This window comes from Capra hircus, chromosome 13 (assembly GCF_001704415.2).
Source record: "Capra hircus breed San Clemente chromosome 13, ASM170441v1, whole genome shotgun sequence".
Lineage (NCBI taxonomy): Eukaryota > Metazoa > Chordata > Mammalia > Artiodactyla > Bovidae > Capra > Capra hircus.
Genome location: NC_030820.1, coordinates 54,252,636 through 54,267,426, shown reverse-complemented (window position 1 = coordinate 54,267,426; position 14,791 = coordinate 54,252,636). Strand labels below are relative to the sequence as shown.

At 60.5% G+C, this 14,791-nt stretch overlaps 2 protein-coding genes across 2 annotated transcripts; one reads left to right on the top strand and one right to left on the bottom strand.

Moving 5' to 3' along the window:
• ADRM1 (adhesion regulating molecule 1) lies at window positions 1,897–7,955 on the top strand. Its single transcript, XM_018057587.1, has 10 exons — window positions 1,897–2,073; window positions 2,801–3,014; window positions 3,668–3,784; window positions 5,051–5,174; window positions 5,514–5,600; window positions 6,160–6,241; window positions 6,469–6,701; window positions 6,847–7,004; window positions 7,151–7,253; window positions 7,449–7,955. The coding sequence occupies exons 2-10, from the start codon at window positions 2,802–2,804 to the stop codon at window positions 7,553–7,555; spliced, it is 1,224 nt and encodes a 407-aa protein (XP_017913076.1). The 5' UTR covers window positions 1,897–2,073; window position 2,801; the 3' UTR covers window positions 7,556–7,955.
• Window positions 7,841–14,454, bottom strand: LOC108637403 (laminin subunit alpha-5-like; the record flags this gene model as incomplete). Its single annotated transcript, XM_018057586.1, is given in 23 exon segments — window positions 7,841–8,374; window positions 8,522–8,641; window positions 8,855–8,948; window positions 9,024–9,157; window positions 9,276–9,438; window positions 9,540–9,704; window positions 9,792–9,984; window positions 10,074–10,219; window positions 10,310–10,448; window positions 10,552–10,716; window positions 10,828–10,958; window positions 11,057–11,203; window positions 11,284–11,416; window positions 11,504–11,652; window positions 11,745–11,870; window positions 12,009–12,171; window positions 12,246–12,379; window positions 12,498–12,651; window positions 12,735–12,871; window positions 12,969–13,139; window positions 13,217–13,365; window positions 13,460–13,639; window positions 14,385–14,454. Coding segments are annotated over 23 exon segments (3,240 nt in total). The 3' UTR covers window positions 7,841–8,246.

Below are 14,791 nucleotides of genomic sequence, written 5' to 3'. Positions count from 1 at the left end.
CTTCTTTGCCAGCTTCCTTGTCGACCCTCCCTGGAGTGCCCACAGTCACTGCACCCCTTGCCTTTCGCCTGGGGGAGGGTGCCGAGGCTCAGGGAGAGGGACTGGTTTGCTTTTCTGCTGCGGGGCCCAGTTCACAGAGTCCATACTGGGGCAGGGGTGGGCGGTGGGGGCACGTGGACTGGCCTCCACGATGGCCATCTGCCGGTAGCTTGTCTCCTTACTGGTTTTTCACAGAAACCAGTGAAAGTGTATAAAGCTTTCTCTTTTGAGCCTCCCAGGACACAAGCTCCCTTGGTTTGGTATAAGGAAGTACTCATAGGAGGCCTCACTGTAGTCACTGCCCAGAAGTGTCTTCAGGCTCTAGAAAGTTGCTTTCCCTGTGGCCTCTGCTGGCAGTTTTCGCACTTCCCAAGACTTTGGACACTGACCCCTGCCTGCCAGTCCCTTCTCAGGGAAGCCAGGTGGTTTTCTTACTGTCTTCTTCCTGGTTTCACAGAGCGCGTGGGATGGCACTGCTGCAGATGTCATGACCCCAGTCACAGGCCACTGAATTTCTTCACGGGTCTCTGTTCCCATCACTTTGGTCTCTGGAACTCTTTAGACTCTCAAAAACTATCAAGGATCCCCATAGAGCTTTTGCATACATGGATTTTATCTATGGATATTTACCATATTAGAAATTTTAAAATATTAATTTAAAAAACACATTTCTTATCAACATAAATATTTTAAAATGAAAACCAGCTCTATTTTTCCAAACCAAAAAAAAAAAAAAAGAGACTCTTTAGATCACAAAGCAGTGGGTACAGAACTTGTGGTGTTTTATCCATCAAAATGTTACACAGGAGGTAAGATAGACTAGGTTAGAGCTGCATGTGTCAACACAGATACATCTTAAAAACAGTGTTGAATAAAAGAATAGTTTTCACTTTTATACCTTTAAAAAAAAAAGCTTTAAAATGGATTTTACATATAGATGATGGTGGTGGTTTAGTTGCTAAGTGGTGGCGAGCTCTTGTGAGACCCCATGGACCACTGTAGCCCACCAGGTTCCTCTGCGGTGCTGGTGGTAGGGGCCAGCTAAGTCGTGTCCTGCTCTTGCAACCCCATTGACTGTAACCTGGGGAGTCACACATTATCTGTAGCATGGGCTCCAGGTGTGTGCTGCTCTGCAGAAACTACAAAGTGTAAGTGAAGGGGAGTAAAGGCAATGGGAGGGCAGCGCTTCCGTTCCCCTCCTCCAGTGTGTGCAGGACAACTGATTTCATTCGGTTCAGACTGCACACATTACACACCAGACAAGGAATGAAGGAGCAGCCTTGTCGGCAGATTATAGGGGGTCGGGGAGGATGGTGACACAGTCACGCCGTCACTGTTGCGGGGGCTGGGGGACCCCCAGGGCACAGGGAGGGTGGAAGGTAGTTCTCAAGAGGGTCTGGGGGCGCAGAGCAGCGGCGTTGTGCATCGCACGGGCTCCCAGGAGACCATCGCTCGTCGGGAGGACGCTGGGACCACGCACCTGAGTCCAGGGCTGCAGTCACCTTCCCCCAGGGACGCGAAGACACCGCACGGCCCCGCCGTCCTATGACATCCCCTCCCCTTAGCCGGCAACTACCTCCCCAGGTCTAGGAACCTGGCGTCCCGCACGGTCAGCACACCTGAGACACCTTGCCCCGCGCCCCGCAGGTGCCCCCGCCCCTTTCGCGGTCCCAGATCCAACGCCAGCCGCTCTGCCTACGACCGCTTCGCCGTTCCCGGCGTCGCCGCCAGGGGCCGCCGCCGCTCCCCTATGACACAGCAACAATAGGGGCCGCTCTGGCCCGCGGGCCCCCGGCCCGCGCTTCCTCCGGAAGAGAGCCGCCGGCGCGGGGGCGGGCCTGGTGGCGAGACGGGCGGCGGCCCTCGCCAATCGCCCGCAGACTAGCGCCCGCCCCGCTCCTGACGGAGCCCAATCAACGGCGAGAGCGGCGGGAGGGGCGGGGTGAGCAGGGTCTTCCGGCGGGGCCCGGCAGGCGCTGAGGAGGAAGAGCGAACCCGGACGGCGCCTCTCGGCGGAGTCTCGGCGCGGGCCAGGTGCGGGGTCGTCGGGGGCGGGGACGGTTATGGGGGTGGTCGGGGGCGGGGCCTGCGACGTCGGCGGTCCCCGGGCTGGCGCCGGGTCGGCTCGGGCTGCAGAGGCCGGGGGCAAGCGCGGACTGGGGCTCTCGGGCACCCCGGCCGCCGCCCCGGGCCCGCGGCCCCCGCAGCCGAGAGTGCCGGGCGGTGGGGCCTGCGGGTGGGAGCGGGTGTTCACCCGCGCAAAGTCCTCGCCGGCCGCCGGGCTCGCGTTTCCCCAGGTGCTCGCTCGGGTTTTCTCTCCGAGGGAAGCGAACCTGCCGCGCTGCAGTTTACCGGCCGTGTGTCCGGTAGCAGCGAGGGTTAGGCCTAATTCTGGCTTGCCATCCAGCGTGTTAGCGGCCTGTCTGCCCAGCTCGAGGTTTTAAATCTTTCGGAGCCGCAGGTTAATAGATTATTTAAAATGTACGGAACGTGGTGTTGACGAGGGTCCCCAGCTGCCATGCGCTTTAGATACACAGGTAAATTTCGGGGTTTGAGAAACGGGAGCAGAAGCTGAGAACCTGGCCCCGTGGGCCGGCCCACCCCGGAATGAGTTGGCTGCAGGTGTCGGGCGTCTGAGGCGAGGCCTGGCCTGGCCTGGCTGCGAGAAGCGCTTTCCTTTTGCTCTTTGAGCGCAGCATTGGAGGAGGACGTTAGGGTGTCCGCGGTCGTGACCGGGCCTGCGCGGTGGTGCTTCTTTTAGGATGACGACTTCAGGAGCTCTGTTTCCAAGCCTGGTGCCAGGCTCCCGTGGGTCCTCCAACAAGTATTTGGTGGAGTTTCGGGCCGGAAAAATGTCATTAAAAGGAACTACCGTCACCCCAGATAAACGGAAAGGGCTTGTGTACATTCAGCAGACGGATGACTCCCTCATTCACTTTTGCTGGAAAGACAGGACATCGGGGAACGTGGAAGATGTAAGTGTCTGGGAGTGAACCTTGTCTTGAGGACATCTACCCTGCCCCCCCGCCGCCCCCCAACGGTCAGGGCATCGTGGTCTTCACAGTAGGACACCGCACTCTGGGCTTGAAACCACTGGTTGACAACTTGGAGTGTGTTGGTGGGGTATGTGGATCTGTTTGTGGGCTTTCTGGTCTTAACGATTATGTCCATCTCGTCTGTCTTTACACCGGGTGTACATGTAAAGCTCTGAAGATCAGGTGCCTAAAATTGGAGAAATCGTGTAAAAATCCTGACCTTGATCACAGCCCTCTAGAAAGCTTTCTTTAGCGGTCATTTTATTCAGACAGTATCTTCTTTTGTTAAGTTCAGGAGCAGGTCAGGGCTGACTTTTTAGCTCATCTTGGAATGTTGCTCCCAAAACATCTCTATCAAAAATCCTCCAGGAGCCGGAAACCCCCCTTCCCTGTTTAGTACCGGGCCCCTCTCCTGGCCCTCACGACCTTCCTGGGGTGCCTGTGACCCTCGTTTGTCTGCCCTGCACAGACCCTGCTGGTGAGAGGCTTGGTCTCTGTGTCCCGGGGCCTCTGCCCAGCCCGCCACACAGCCCCAGGCCCTGGCCTGGCCTGTGTTTCTGGAGGTCCTGGGGCCCAGCAGTGCCTCTCTTTAGGATCTGATCATCTTCCCCGATGACTGTGAGTTCAAGCGCGTGCCACAGTGCCCCAGCGGGAGGGTCTACGTGCTCAAGTTTAAGGCAGGGTCCAAACGACTCTTCTTCTGGATGCAGGTATGCAGGTTTTGTTTACTTTTTCTCTTAAAATCTTGTCATAAACTTAGGTTAGAAATTTGCTCATGGGGCCTTTGGGTTTCTCTGGGGTTTTCTTCCCCCCAAACCCCTTCATATACAAGTCGTATTCCACGAAGGCAGTAATTAGGTCTGTTTTCTAATTCTATTCAGTGTATAAAATAAAGGATTTGCCTGGTAGCACAGGTGCTAAAGAATCTGCCTGCAATGCAGGAGACCCAGGCTCAATGCTTAGCATATAGTAGGTACCCAGAAAATATTGTTTGATTGACCTATGTTACTTTATTTTCAAACGCAATTTTTGAAAAGTGCCAGCTTATCAGAATTAGCTGTTCTAATGGTAGAATTTGCTTTCACTTACCAGCTGGTGCTGACCCTGCTTGCCATGGAACCAAAAGATTTAAGAGTGTCACCGTGTGTGGGGTGGGGGTTGTTGTAGCGGGCTCTGCCAGAGTCCAGAGTGTGTAGCTTGGCTTTGGGGACCTTTTCGAGGCTGCAAGTCCCTGGGTCACTTACAGGAGTGATTTCTGGGCTGGGTCCCATCTCTGCCTGTGGTTTGCTGGTCTCCCAGTGCCCCCTCTAGGGTCATAAGCCCAGGCCGGAAGCTTCTCTGGGTGGCAGTGCACCCATCATGGGTGCTCTGTCTCGAAGTTCTGGGGATGCCCTCAGGGGGATGCTGCCTGATGACCCCCTGCATGCCCAAGTGCTCATTGTCAGCGCCCAGCTAACTCTGGAGGGCTGCAGGCCAGGGCTGGTTGGTGACAGTGGTGTGATAACGGTTATTTTACAGCATTACATGCGTTGAAGGATTTGAGGTTTTATTAAAAAAAAAAAAAAAACAAATTTGGACTTGGGGTTTGATAGAAAACAGCAAAATTCTGTAAAGCAATTATCCTTCAGTAAAAAATTAATTAATTAAAAAAAAAGTTTGACAACCATTTTTAAAGTCTTTATTGAATTTGTTACAATATTGCTTCCTGTTTTATATTTTGCTTTTTTGGCCCTGAGGCATGTGGGATCTTAGGTCCCTGACTAGAGCTTGAACCCTCACTCCCTGCAGTGGAAGGTGAAGTCCTAACCACTGGACCACCAGGGACATCCGGGATTTGTGGTTTCAGATGGTCACACGAAGAGCCTCATCCTGGAAGATAGGGTTGCTTGTGTGCCAGGTGCTCCTAGAGCGTCAGTCTCCTCCCTGTAAGATGGGTGGGCTGCTCAGTTGTGCCTGTTGCTGTGTCCTCCCTACAGGAGCCCAAGACAGACCAGGATGAGGAGCACTGCCGGAAAGTCAACGAGTATCTGAACAACCCGCCGATGCCCGGAGCCCTGGGGGCGAGTGGGAGTGGAGGCCACGAGCTGTCTGCGCTGGGCGGTAATGGTCACCTTCCCGGATGTGCTGTGAGGTTGGAGTCGGTTTCCGCTGACGTGGACCCTGGGTGGTGCGGGCCGGTGGCTAAGTGGAGGTGGAGGATCCAGGTTAGGAGCCCCCTGGGGCGGTTCCGGAGTTGGTCCTTGCTCCTGTCTTCAGTTGGTGACCCATCTGTGAGCCCTGTTGCGCTGGCTCCTGGCAGGAGACACTCAGCGCACAGCTCAGGGGCAGCTGAGATGGGGGCCGCCTCCAGAACCCTGGTGGCGGCAGAGGGGTAGGGGCAGACCCAGCTGGAGGCCCCTGGCCACCGCAGCCCCTATCTGAGCACTTTCTGTCCTGCAGGGGAGGGTGGCCTGCAGAGCCTGCTGGGGAACATGAGCCACAGCCAGCTCATGCAGCTCATCGGACCCGCCGGCCTCGGAGGACTGGGTAACACGCCGCGGGCTTGGGAGCCTCTTAGTAACAGAGTCGGGCAGCTTGCAGCTTCTAGTCAGCTCTGTCTGAGCCATGTCTGTGTGCTGGCTTCCCTGGGCAGGGACCTGGTTTGCCTTAGGGATTGACCTGGCACCAGGCAGGCAAGGCCTTCCAGGGCCCCCAGGGAGGACACAATTCCATACTTCAGGGGAGCACAGCTGGCTGAGGAGCAGGGCCTACGAACGTGCTACAGGGATCCTGCCTAGGTCCCCTGGTCTCCCAGGTTGGCTTGTCTGTTGGGGAAATGCTTGTTACTTTGTACTGAATTTGGACTCTGTCCTTGAACCAGGGTGTGTGCGTTGGTAGTGTCATGGGATGGAGAAGTGATAGATTTAGTGGGTTAAGCTGCCAGAACACGCCTGAGGAGTCCGGCCCTGGGCCCCCGCGGACAGGCTCTCTCTGCTCCTTCCCCTGCTTGTCCCTGGGCTGTAGTGCTGGGGGGTCTGCTCTGTGGTGGGGGATGGGGCCTCCAGCCAGGCGTGAGTGTTGAACTGCGTGTCCTTGCTCCTTGCAGGTGGCCTGGGGGCCCTGACCGGGCCGGGCCTGGCCAGCTTACTGGGGAGCGGAGGGCCTCCGGCAAGCAGCTCTTCATCCAGGTGAGCCTCACCCCTGGCTCTCTGGTTTCACCAGGTGTTGCCTCCTTCACAGAGGCTGGACGTAGGAGATGCTGAAGGACAGAGTAGGCACCTGGGGAGGCTCTGTCCTTTTCATGGTTCAGACTTCTCCCAGAGACGTGGCAGCGCAAGGAGGTCTGGGGCAGGATGGATGTGTTGTGGTGCGTTTGTGGGCATGTCGCCCTCCAGTGTTCCCTCGCTCTCCCCAGCTCCCGGAGCCAGTCAGCAGCGGTCACCCCGTCCTCCACCACCTCCTCCACTCGCGCCACCCCAGCCCCTTCCGCTCCAGCAGCTGCCTCAGCGACCAGCCCGAGCCCTGCGCCCAGCTCAGGTGACGGAGCCAGCACAGCAGCCAGCCCCGCCCAGCCCATCCAGCTCAGCGACCTGCAGAGCATCCTGGCCACCATGAGTGTGCCGGCTGGGCCAGGAGGCGGCCAACAAGGTAACACTGAGCCTCTGCCCCTGCTTCTCGCCTCACCTCACCTCACCACACCACGCCTGGAAGTTTCACAGCTGAGTGTCACTGTCCTCCCTCATGGGCATTCTGGCTGGCCTCCAGCCGCTGACGGCCACTGCTTGTGCCCTAGTTGACCTGGCCAGTGTGCTGACACCTGAGATCATGGCCCCCATCCTTGCCAACGCGGATGTCCAGGAGCGCCTGCTGCCCTACCTGCCATCAGGGGAGTCCCTGCCGCAGACTGCGGAGGAGATCCAGAACACGCTGACCTCACCCCAGTTCCAGCAGGTAGACACATGGCCCAGGTGTCCTGCGGGAAGCTTGGTGTAGGGGACACTGGCCTGCCTGCAGCACAGCCCCTGGCATCAAGCATCTTGGTTCCTGAGGTCCCCTTCAGCGCTCTCATGGACTCAGGTGCCTGGCTCTTCCCACAGGCCCTCGGCATGTTCAGTGCGGCCTTGGCCTCAGGGCAGCTGGGCCCCCTCATGTGCCAGTTTGGGCTGCCCGCGGAGGCTGTGGAGGCCGCCAACAAGGGTGGTAAGTACCTGCGCCCCCACCCCTCGGCCACAGGTGAGGCAGAGATTGTCTTGTAGTTGAAAGGCTTCCCCCATGTGCAGAGGATGCCTAGTCCGATGACCCTGGCCTCCATCTAGCTTTCACCTCCCGTCCCCTGGTCAGCAGTGCTGGGCCCGGGGCTGGAAAGGTCACGTCAGGCTTTTTAATGCGTTTTAGACGTGGAAGCATTTGCCAAAGCCATGCAGAATAGCGCCAGCCCCGAGCAGCAGGAGGGCGATGGGAAGGACAAGAAGGACGAAGAAGAGGACATGAGCCTGGATTAGGTTGCCTGCAGCCACGAGGGCTCAACCCCTAGGTCATCTGGCCTCAGTAGTGGCGTTTGTGATCACACCCTCTCACCTCTGCCCCAACGTGCTAATCAGTAAAAGTCTTTTCTTTTATCTGCCAACTCTGGATTGTCTGCGTGCCAGGGTGGGCTGACGGGAGTTGGGTGCAAGAAGCTCCTCTGCGCCTGCGTTCCGACTCAGAGGGACAGTCGTGCTGGGCTCGGGCCTCCAGACCCGCTGGGCTGCTTTTCTTTTTCTACATTTAAAGTCGACACTCAGTTACACAAGTTACTTTTTAATTTTTGTTTCAAGAAGCAGGGGGGCCAGTGATTTATAGCTTTCCTATTGAATATTGGTGGAAGGGAAATTTCATAATTAAATTGAAAGATAAAAAATACAAACACCCATTTTACAGTGTTATTTACCCTTTCCTTTAGGAAGTCAGACATAACTTAAAACCACTCCCAGAAATAAGACTTTATTACCCATAGAATCTGGAGTCTAGATAAATACACACAGACTTCATCTAAGAAGCCAGCTGAGGGTGGTGGTGTCTGCACCCTGGGTGGAGGGGCTGAGGGTTCTGGGGGGCAAGACCCTGCCTGATGAGGCAGACCACCTGTTGACTCCAGGAGACCCCCTCGTGCGGCTGCTGGAGCTGTCAGCTGGGGTTCCGGGGGTGGCTGTGCTACGTGGCTGGGCAGCCGCTGGCCCCCACTGCCCCCTGCACGCCCGCAGTTCGAGGCCAGGTGACCGACACCTGGTTCAGCACCAGATTCCGCACGCAGCCGTTGTAGGGAGGCCGTTTCCAGGGTTCTGAGCGGGGGGGGTGGGGGGGGATAGGGCCCGGTTGGAGCAGAGGCTTGTGTCTCATCAGGCCTGGGCTCCCCGCTCTCAACCTCAGCGCCTGGTGCCCAGGGCAGCCTTCCCCCTTCCCTGCCCCCAGGCCGAGGCCGCACTCACCCGGCAGGCCCCCGAGATGTAGTGGCACCAGGGTGTTGGCCCAGGTGGCCAGCGCCGGGCCCAGGGTGTGGTTGCTCTGCTGGTCCACCTCCAGCCGGAGCACGTTCCCGCCTTTGGTCACTGCAAGCACAGCTTCCTTGTGACCAGGCCAGAAGGATCTCGCCAGCCACAGAGCCAGGGGCTATTCACCCTGTTTCTTTGGCTTTAAATCCCTGCCACCCTCCCTGCTGGGGGCCTGCGGCTGACCCCTGCCGAGTCCCTCCAGGCTTGACTCTGCAGCAGGTGGGGGTCAGGAGTGTCTCCAACCTCCCACTGGGAGAGGCCCCGGCTCACCTGCCAGTCGGTGCCAGCGCCCATCACACAGTGCTGCAGGGCGTGTTACCAGCGTGGAGAACTCACCAGCGCCGTCGTTTGCCCACAGCAGGACCTAGGGGTGGGAGAAGTCAGGAGGGCCCTGCCAGCCCCGATCCCACCCTGAGGCTGCAGCTCACACCTGTCTTACCTGTTTCCCCAGCACCTGCAGCTCTAGGTATGGGGGCGTCTGGCCCTGGCCCAAGTGGAAAACTAGGCCGGTGGCTGTCTGGGGCCGTACCTCCAGCTCCAGGGCCACGTCGGGCAGTGTGGCCCCCAGGGTGTCTGCAAGGAGTGGCCGTGAGGGGGAGAGCTTCGGTCCCAGGCCCCACCCTTTCTGGTGTCACTATTCTGCCCCCTGGCCACCCCAAGAGGACTGAGAGGGCACTAATCAGGGACAGACCTAGAGTGACGGCTCCCCCGCTGCCTGTGAAGAACAGGCCCTTCTCCAGGGGCCCTGAGAAGCAGGGTGTGACCCCCACCATCCGCGTGGGGGACCCCAGGAGCCGCCCATCCAGCCTCAGCCTCTTCACACAACCCCTGAACCCAGGGCTGCTGATGGCCACCTGTGGGAAGAGAGTGAGCTGGGGTCAGGCCCTTGGGGTGCTAGGAAGATGGATAGCATCTGGCTGGGGAGGGGTGGGAGGCTGGGCAAGGTGGTGCTCACTGGGAGCCTGGGGCTGTGGCTGCCGGCAGGAAGGCCCCCCACAAAGAGCGTGTGTGGCTGGGGGCCCTGCTGTCCCTGGTGCTGCCAGCCCGGCCCCTCCTGGCTCTGGGCCCAGACCCTGTCTGTCACCAGCTGGATCCGACTTTTCTCCCAGCGCACGGACACCTGGGGGTGGAGAGAGGCACATCAGGGTGGGAGTTCCCAGATGTCCCCCCTACCTCCCGCCCTGTGTCCCCTCTCCCAGTCCCTCACCGTATGCCACTGGCCAGTGCGTGAACGCTGGCGGCTCTGAACTCGGAGCTGGGGCCCAGGGCCTTCGGTCTGAGCTACAAAACGTCTGTGGTTCAGGAAGAGAACTAGGGAGGGGCTGCTGGCTGTCTGGGGGACAGCAAGGAGCAGGAGCCCTCGGGGGGCATGTGGGCGGACGAGCATGGAGAGCTGTGACCTGGAAGCCAAGCACGGGCATCAGCCTTGTACCCTACCTACTTCCACCCCACCGTGGCACCCCCCACCCTGGTCCCCACCCAGGCTTACCAGTCACTGGGGGAGGCTGGAACATGTGCAAACTCTAAGTAACTGGTCAGGGGACCCCCAAACTGGTAGGCGTCTCGGATGGTCCTGAGGGACCCAGGTGGCAAGCAGGCAGAGTCCTGGGCAGGCTGCCGGCTTCGGCGGGCAGCCTGGGGAGAGTCGGATGGGGGTGCAGGAACATGAGGAGGTGGCTTTCTGCCCACCCCAGCCCCGCCGCCCACACCCCTCCTGTACCCTACCTTCCGAGACACGGTGGCCCGCAGCCCTTGCGGGACCTGCTCCAGGAGCTGGGCGTGAGGGGCTGGGGCGCAGCCTGAGCTCACATTGAGGCTGCCCAGGTTCTCTTGCAGGTCAAACACGCGCTGAGGCCCCAGGAGCCTGCAGAGGGTGAGGGGTGCAGGTCAGTGGCTGGGGCCAAGTCAGCAGGTTCTTGCCAGCAAACACCGCCCCCCCTCCCCCGCCCCATGCCCACTCCACTCACCGCAGCACAAAAACATTGCTGATGCAGCCACTGAAGTTACGAATGTCACTGGACTTGGGCGAGCCCCCCAGGAGGAGCTGAGGGGGCCCCTCGGGCTGAGGCTGGGGCCGTGGCCCCCGGTAGGGCTTCATCTCCTGAAGCTGGTCGTCCACGTAGAGCCAGACCCTGGTGGGGAGAGTGGTATTTCCCCACCCTGCCGCCCAACCCGCAGAGTATTGTCCCTAAACCCTCAGCTCTGCACCCCCTCCCTAAAGAGGCCAGGTAAGCCAGGCTCACCCCGTGCTGTTGCTGTAGAAAGTGACGTAGTGGGGGGCCCCATCATCAAAACGTTCTTGTGTCTTCAGCTCAGTCCTGGCCAGCCGAAGGGTCACGTGACCCTGCTGCAGGGTCACCTCGCATGGCCCACCCTATGGAGCATGGCTGGGTCAGTGAGCCAGGCTGGGGGCCCAGACTCCCTCTGGCCACACGCCCCCACCCTGGTGCCCTGGAGGTGGGGCAGACGCACCGGGGACTCTCGTTGGAAGAGCAGAGCGCTGTCCTGGCTGCTGCGGAAGCCAAAGCCAGAGTAGACGTCACCCGTGAGGGGCACGGCATCGCTGGGGAGTGCCAGGCGCAGGAAGCCGTGGCCATGGAAAGTCATGGCCCGTCCCACCTGTGGGCAGGGCGACCGTGAGGGCCTGCGGTGGCAGCCGGAAAGGGCATGCACATGGCCGGGGGTGGGAGGGGGCTCACCAGCAGGTCAGTGGTGCAGCCAGCGCTGATGCCCGTGGTGTTCAGCCTCTTGAGATCCACGTACTTGCCCAGGGCCTTGATGCCCTTGATGCATCCTCGCACGGAGCCTCCAGAGGGGAAGAGCTGCCGCAGGCTGCAGGCACCAGTGTCCATGGGATGAGCCGCAGTCGTGGCCTCCCCAGGCCCTACCGCCCCACCCCCACCCCAGGCCAGTGCTCACCTGGCAGGCAGTTGGCTGGGCGGCACGCCTCCTAGGTAGTAGGCGTCGGCCAGCTCCAGCATGTTCTCCTGCTCCACGCTGAACACCGTGGTCCTCTCCACGCGCACCAGCACGCGCTTCCGGTTGCCCCCCAGCAGGAACAGCTGGATCTGGGAGGCGCCGGCATAGGTGGGCGCCTTCAGAGGAGCTGCGACCCCCACTGTCCCTCCCCACCCAGGGCCTCCTCTGGACCTGGCCTTACCGCCTTGCTGGTTGCAGTCAGCTGTGGCGGAGGTCGCTGCAGCGGGTCGGCCTCCTTCAGGCCCGTGCCAAAATCATAGAGGAGCGCAAGTTTGCCTTCCTGCACAGCCAGGCACAGGAACTGGTCCTGGGGAAAGGGGAGGGTCAGCACAGCCAGGTGGGCAGGGGAGGTGTCGCAGGCAGCAGGCAGGCAGGGGCATGGACAGCTGGCAGGCAGGGGGCGTGGATGGTGGGGGTAGGATAGGGGCATGGACAGCAGACATGCCTGATACTGCAGGAAGAAGATGATGCCGCTGTAGGACACGAGCCGCAGCTCCTGGTCGAAGCGCTTGGTGTTGCTGAGCTGGCTCTCCATGCTGATGCGGGCAAAACCAGAGCCGTCCAGGTAGGAGCCATCTGTGAGCCACGGGTCCCCGGTCGACTTGGAGCTGCCGGTCAGAAGTGGGAGGGTCAGTTGAGGGTGGGCAGAGTCAAAGTGAGGGTCGGCTCAGACCACACATACCGGGCACAAGGCTTGTCCACAGCTGTGTCCAGCTGGAAGGTTTTCTCGAAGTTGTAGAGACTGACCACCTCCTCATTGAGTGTGTCCAGTTCAATGCAGCCCCGGTAGCCGGGGAAGCGTAGGGGTTCGGGGGGCTGTGGGCACAGTGCGTGGTCAGGGCAGACCCCAGGGGGAGCTCGGGCCAGACATTAAGTAGGACTTCATGGGACAGGTGGGCAGGGTGGCTTGCGCACCCAGGCTGGCCAGGCTCACCGTGAAGTTGCTGGGGTAGCCCCCCACGTAGAAGACGAAATCGTCCGGCTGGACACTGAGCAGCCCCTCAGCCCCAGGGGCCACCGTGTCGCCCTTGGTCTCTTGGACCATCCGATTCTCCACCGTGACAGACATGCGGCCGAACTGGAGGATCCTGAGGGCAGAGGTGGGAGGTGAGGTGTGGACACGTGGCCACACTCGGAGGTGGCGGAGTGCTGTGGGGACTGGGCGTCCTACCTGTCAATGCTGATGGCCGCGAACTGCTCCCCAATGTCCTCGTCAATGCTGAGGGTCACAGGCCCTGCCCCACCAAGGCGGTACACCCAGTGTATCCTCTGGCCCCGCAAAGCCACACCCATGTAGTCTCCAGTGGCCTGGGCGACAGGAGACCCAGTGGGGCAGGGCCTCAGGCACCCCACCTGCGCCAGCCTGGGGCCCAGCTCCACCCAGCCCGCAGAGCCTGCCTGCTACCTGGCGGCCGCCCATGTACAGCACAAACTGGTCCCCCGTGACTTGGCCAGCTGTGGGCTCTGGGCTCTGCAGGTAGAACTTGAGGGCAGTGTAGGAGGCGAGGTTGGTGAGGTCCCGAGGGGTACGCAGCTGCACCCCTGAGCTCCCATTGAACTTCATGGGCACCTTGACCTGTGGCGACACACGGCCTGTCAGTGTCCGCCTCCTGGTCTCCCAGATGCTCACCTGGCCCTGGCACTCGCACCCACCTTGCTGGCTGCACCACGGGCCTGGGCAATGAGTTCCCGCACACGGCCGATACTGGCTGACAGAGCCAGGCTGGCGTTGTGTGCCCCGCGGTCCTGCAGGAGGTTCAGCTTGGCCAGCAGCTGTGGCAGCGTCTTTTCCAGGGTGGACACTGCAGGCAGGGAACAGAGGGGAAGGAGGTCCTGCGTGCCTGGCCTGCCCACCCTGGCCCACCCACTATCGGGGCACTGTGCCCCAGGACGCACCTGAGCGGCCAGCATCAAGCACCACACGGCCCAGGTCCTGGCTCTGCAGGCCCTTGTACTGGCCCTGCCACTGCTCCACATTCCGGTGCATGTCCTGAAGCCGGGCCTGCACGCGGGCAGCTGTGTCCTGGGCCTCAGCGGCCACAGCCTTGGCATGGGCTATCTTCTTGCTTGTCTCGTCTGCAGTGGACCGTGTGCAGGCTCAGTGAGGGGGGCCCTCATCCCCATCTGGGGAGACCACTAAGACCCCCTGACAGAACCAGCAGCAGGGAATTAACTCCCGCCCCCCTGCCTTGTAAGAACCTCAGGGTGGTGGAGACTCACCTGCCACCCTCTCCCAGATAGACAGCCCTCCTGTGCCAGCCACGTGCCTGAGTGGAGTCCCCTGAGGCCTGCTTGAGTCAGCTCCGCCTCATCTCCCCCTGGTGGGTCCCCCGCCCCACCACTCCATCTCTCCTGAGGTCCTTCCAGAGTCCCCATGGCCCCCAGGTAGGCAGGGTCCCTCTCGAGTCAGCAGGGATCCTTCCTGTGCCCTGAGCCCTCCCGGACCCTTGAAGTGTCTCCTGGGCGTCCAGCTCCAGCCACACTGACCTCTGCTGCTGCCGCCACCTCTGAGCCCACTGAACACCTGTACCCTCCCCACCCGCCCCGCGTCCTCTCTCTCCAAATGCTCCCCCTTCCTCCTGGTTTCGCTTGCTACCCAGGCTGACGTTGGGGGTGACGTTTGTTTGGTGTCTGGTTCCCGACCAGAAGCAAGTCCTTAGGATTGGGGAGAGTCCCCAGGGTTGGAACCACTCTGGCCTCCCTCCTGGATGGTGACCCCACTGGACAGGCAGGGCTGGTGGGGTGATGCCCGTGTGGGCAGGTGCCCCTTCAGCTCTGGGGACAAGAGGTGGGGGAAGTGCAGGGAGGAGCCCCACCCTACCTGTGTCCATAGCCAGCATGGCTTGCACCTCCCGGACACGGGCCGCCAGCTGTTCCTTTCTGGCCCGGGCATCGCGGAGCTGGGTCCCAGTGTCCTGGAGGGTGGCCCGTGCTGTGGGGGAGACAGCTTCAATCCTGAGGAGCCCCCGCCCCCACAGTACAGGCACTGCCACTTCAGTTCTCCTGACCAGGGAGCGCTAAGGCTCACACACACACAGTCAGAGGGAGACACTTGGACACAAGAGCCATCGGCTTGGGGGAAAGCACTGCACCCCAAGTCTCAGAGCAGCCTCCTAGGCCCACAGTAAATGCAACCGTCCCCATTTTATAGGTGAAACAATGGAGACTCAGAAAAGCTAAGCCACTGTGCATGGCAACCAGCACCCTGAGGTGCTCACAGCAGAGGTG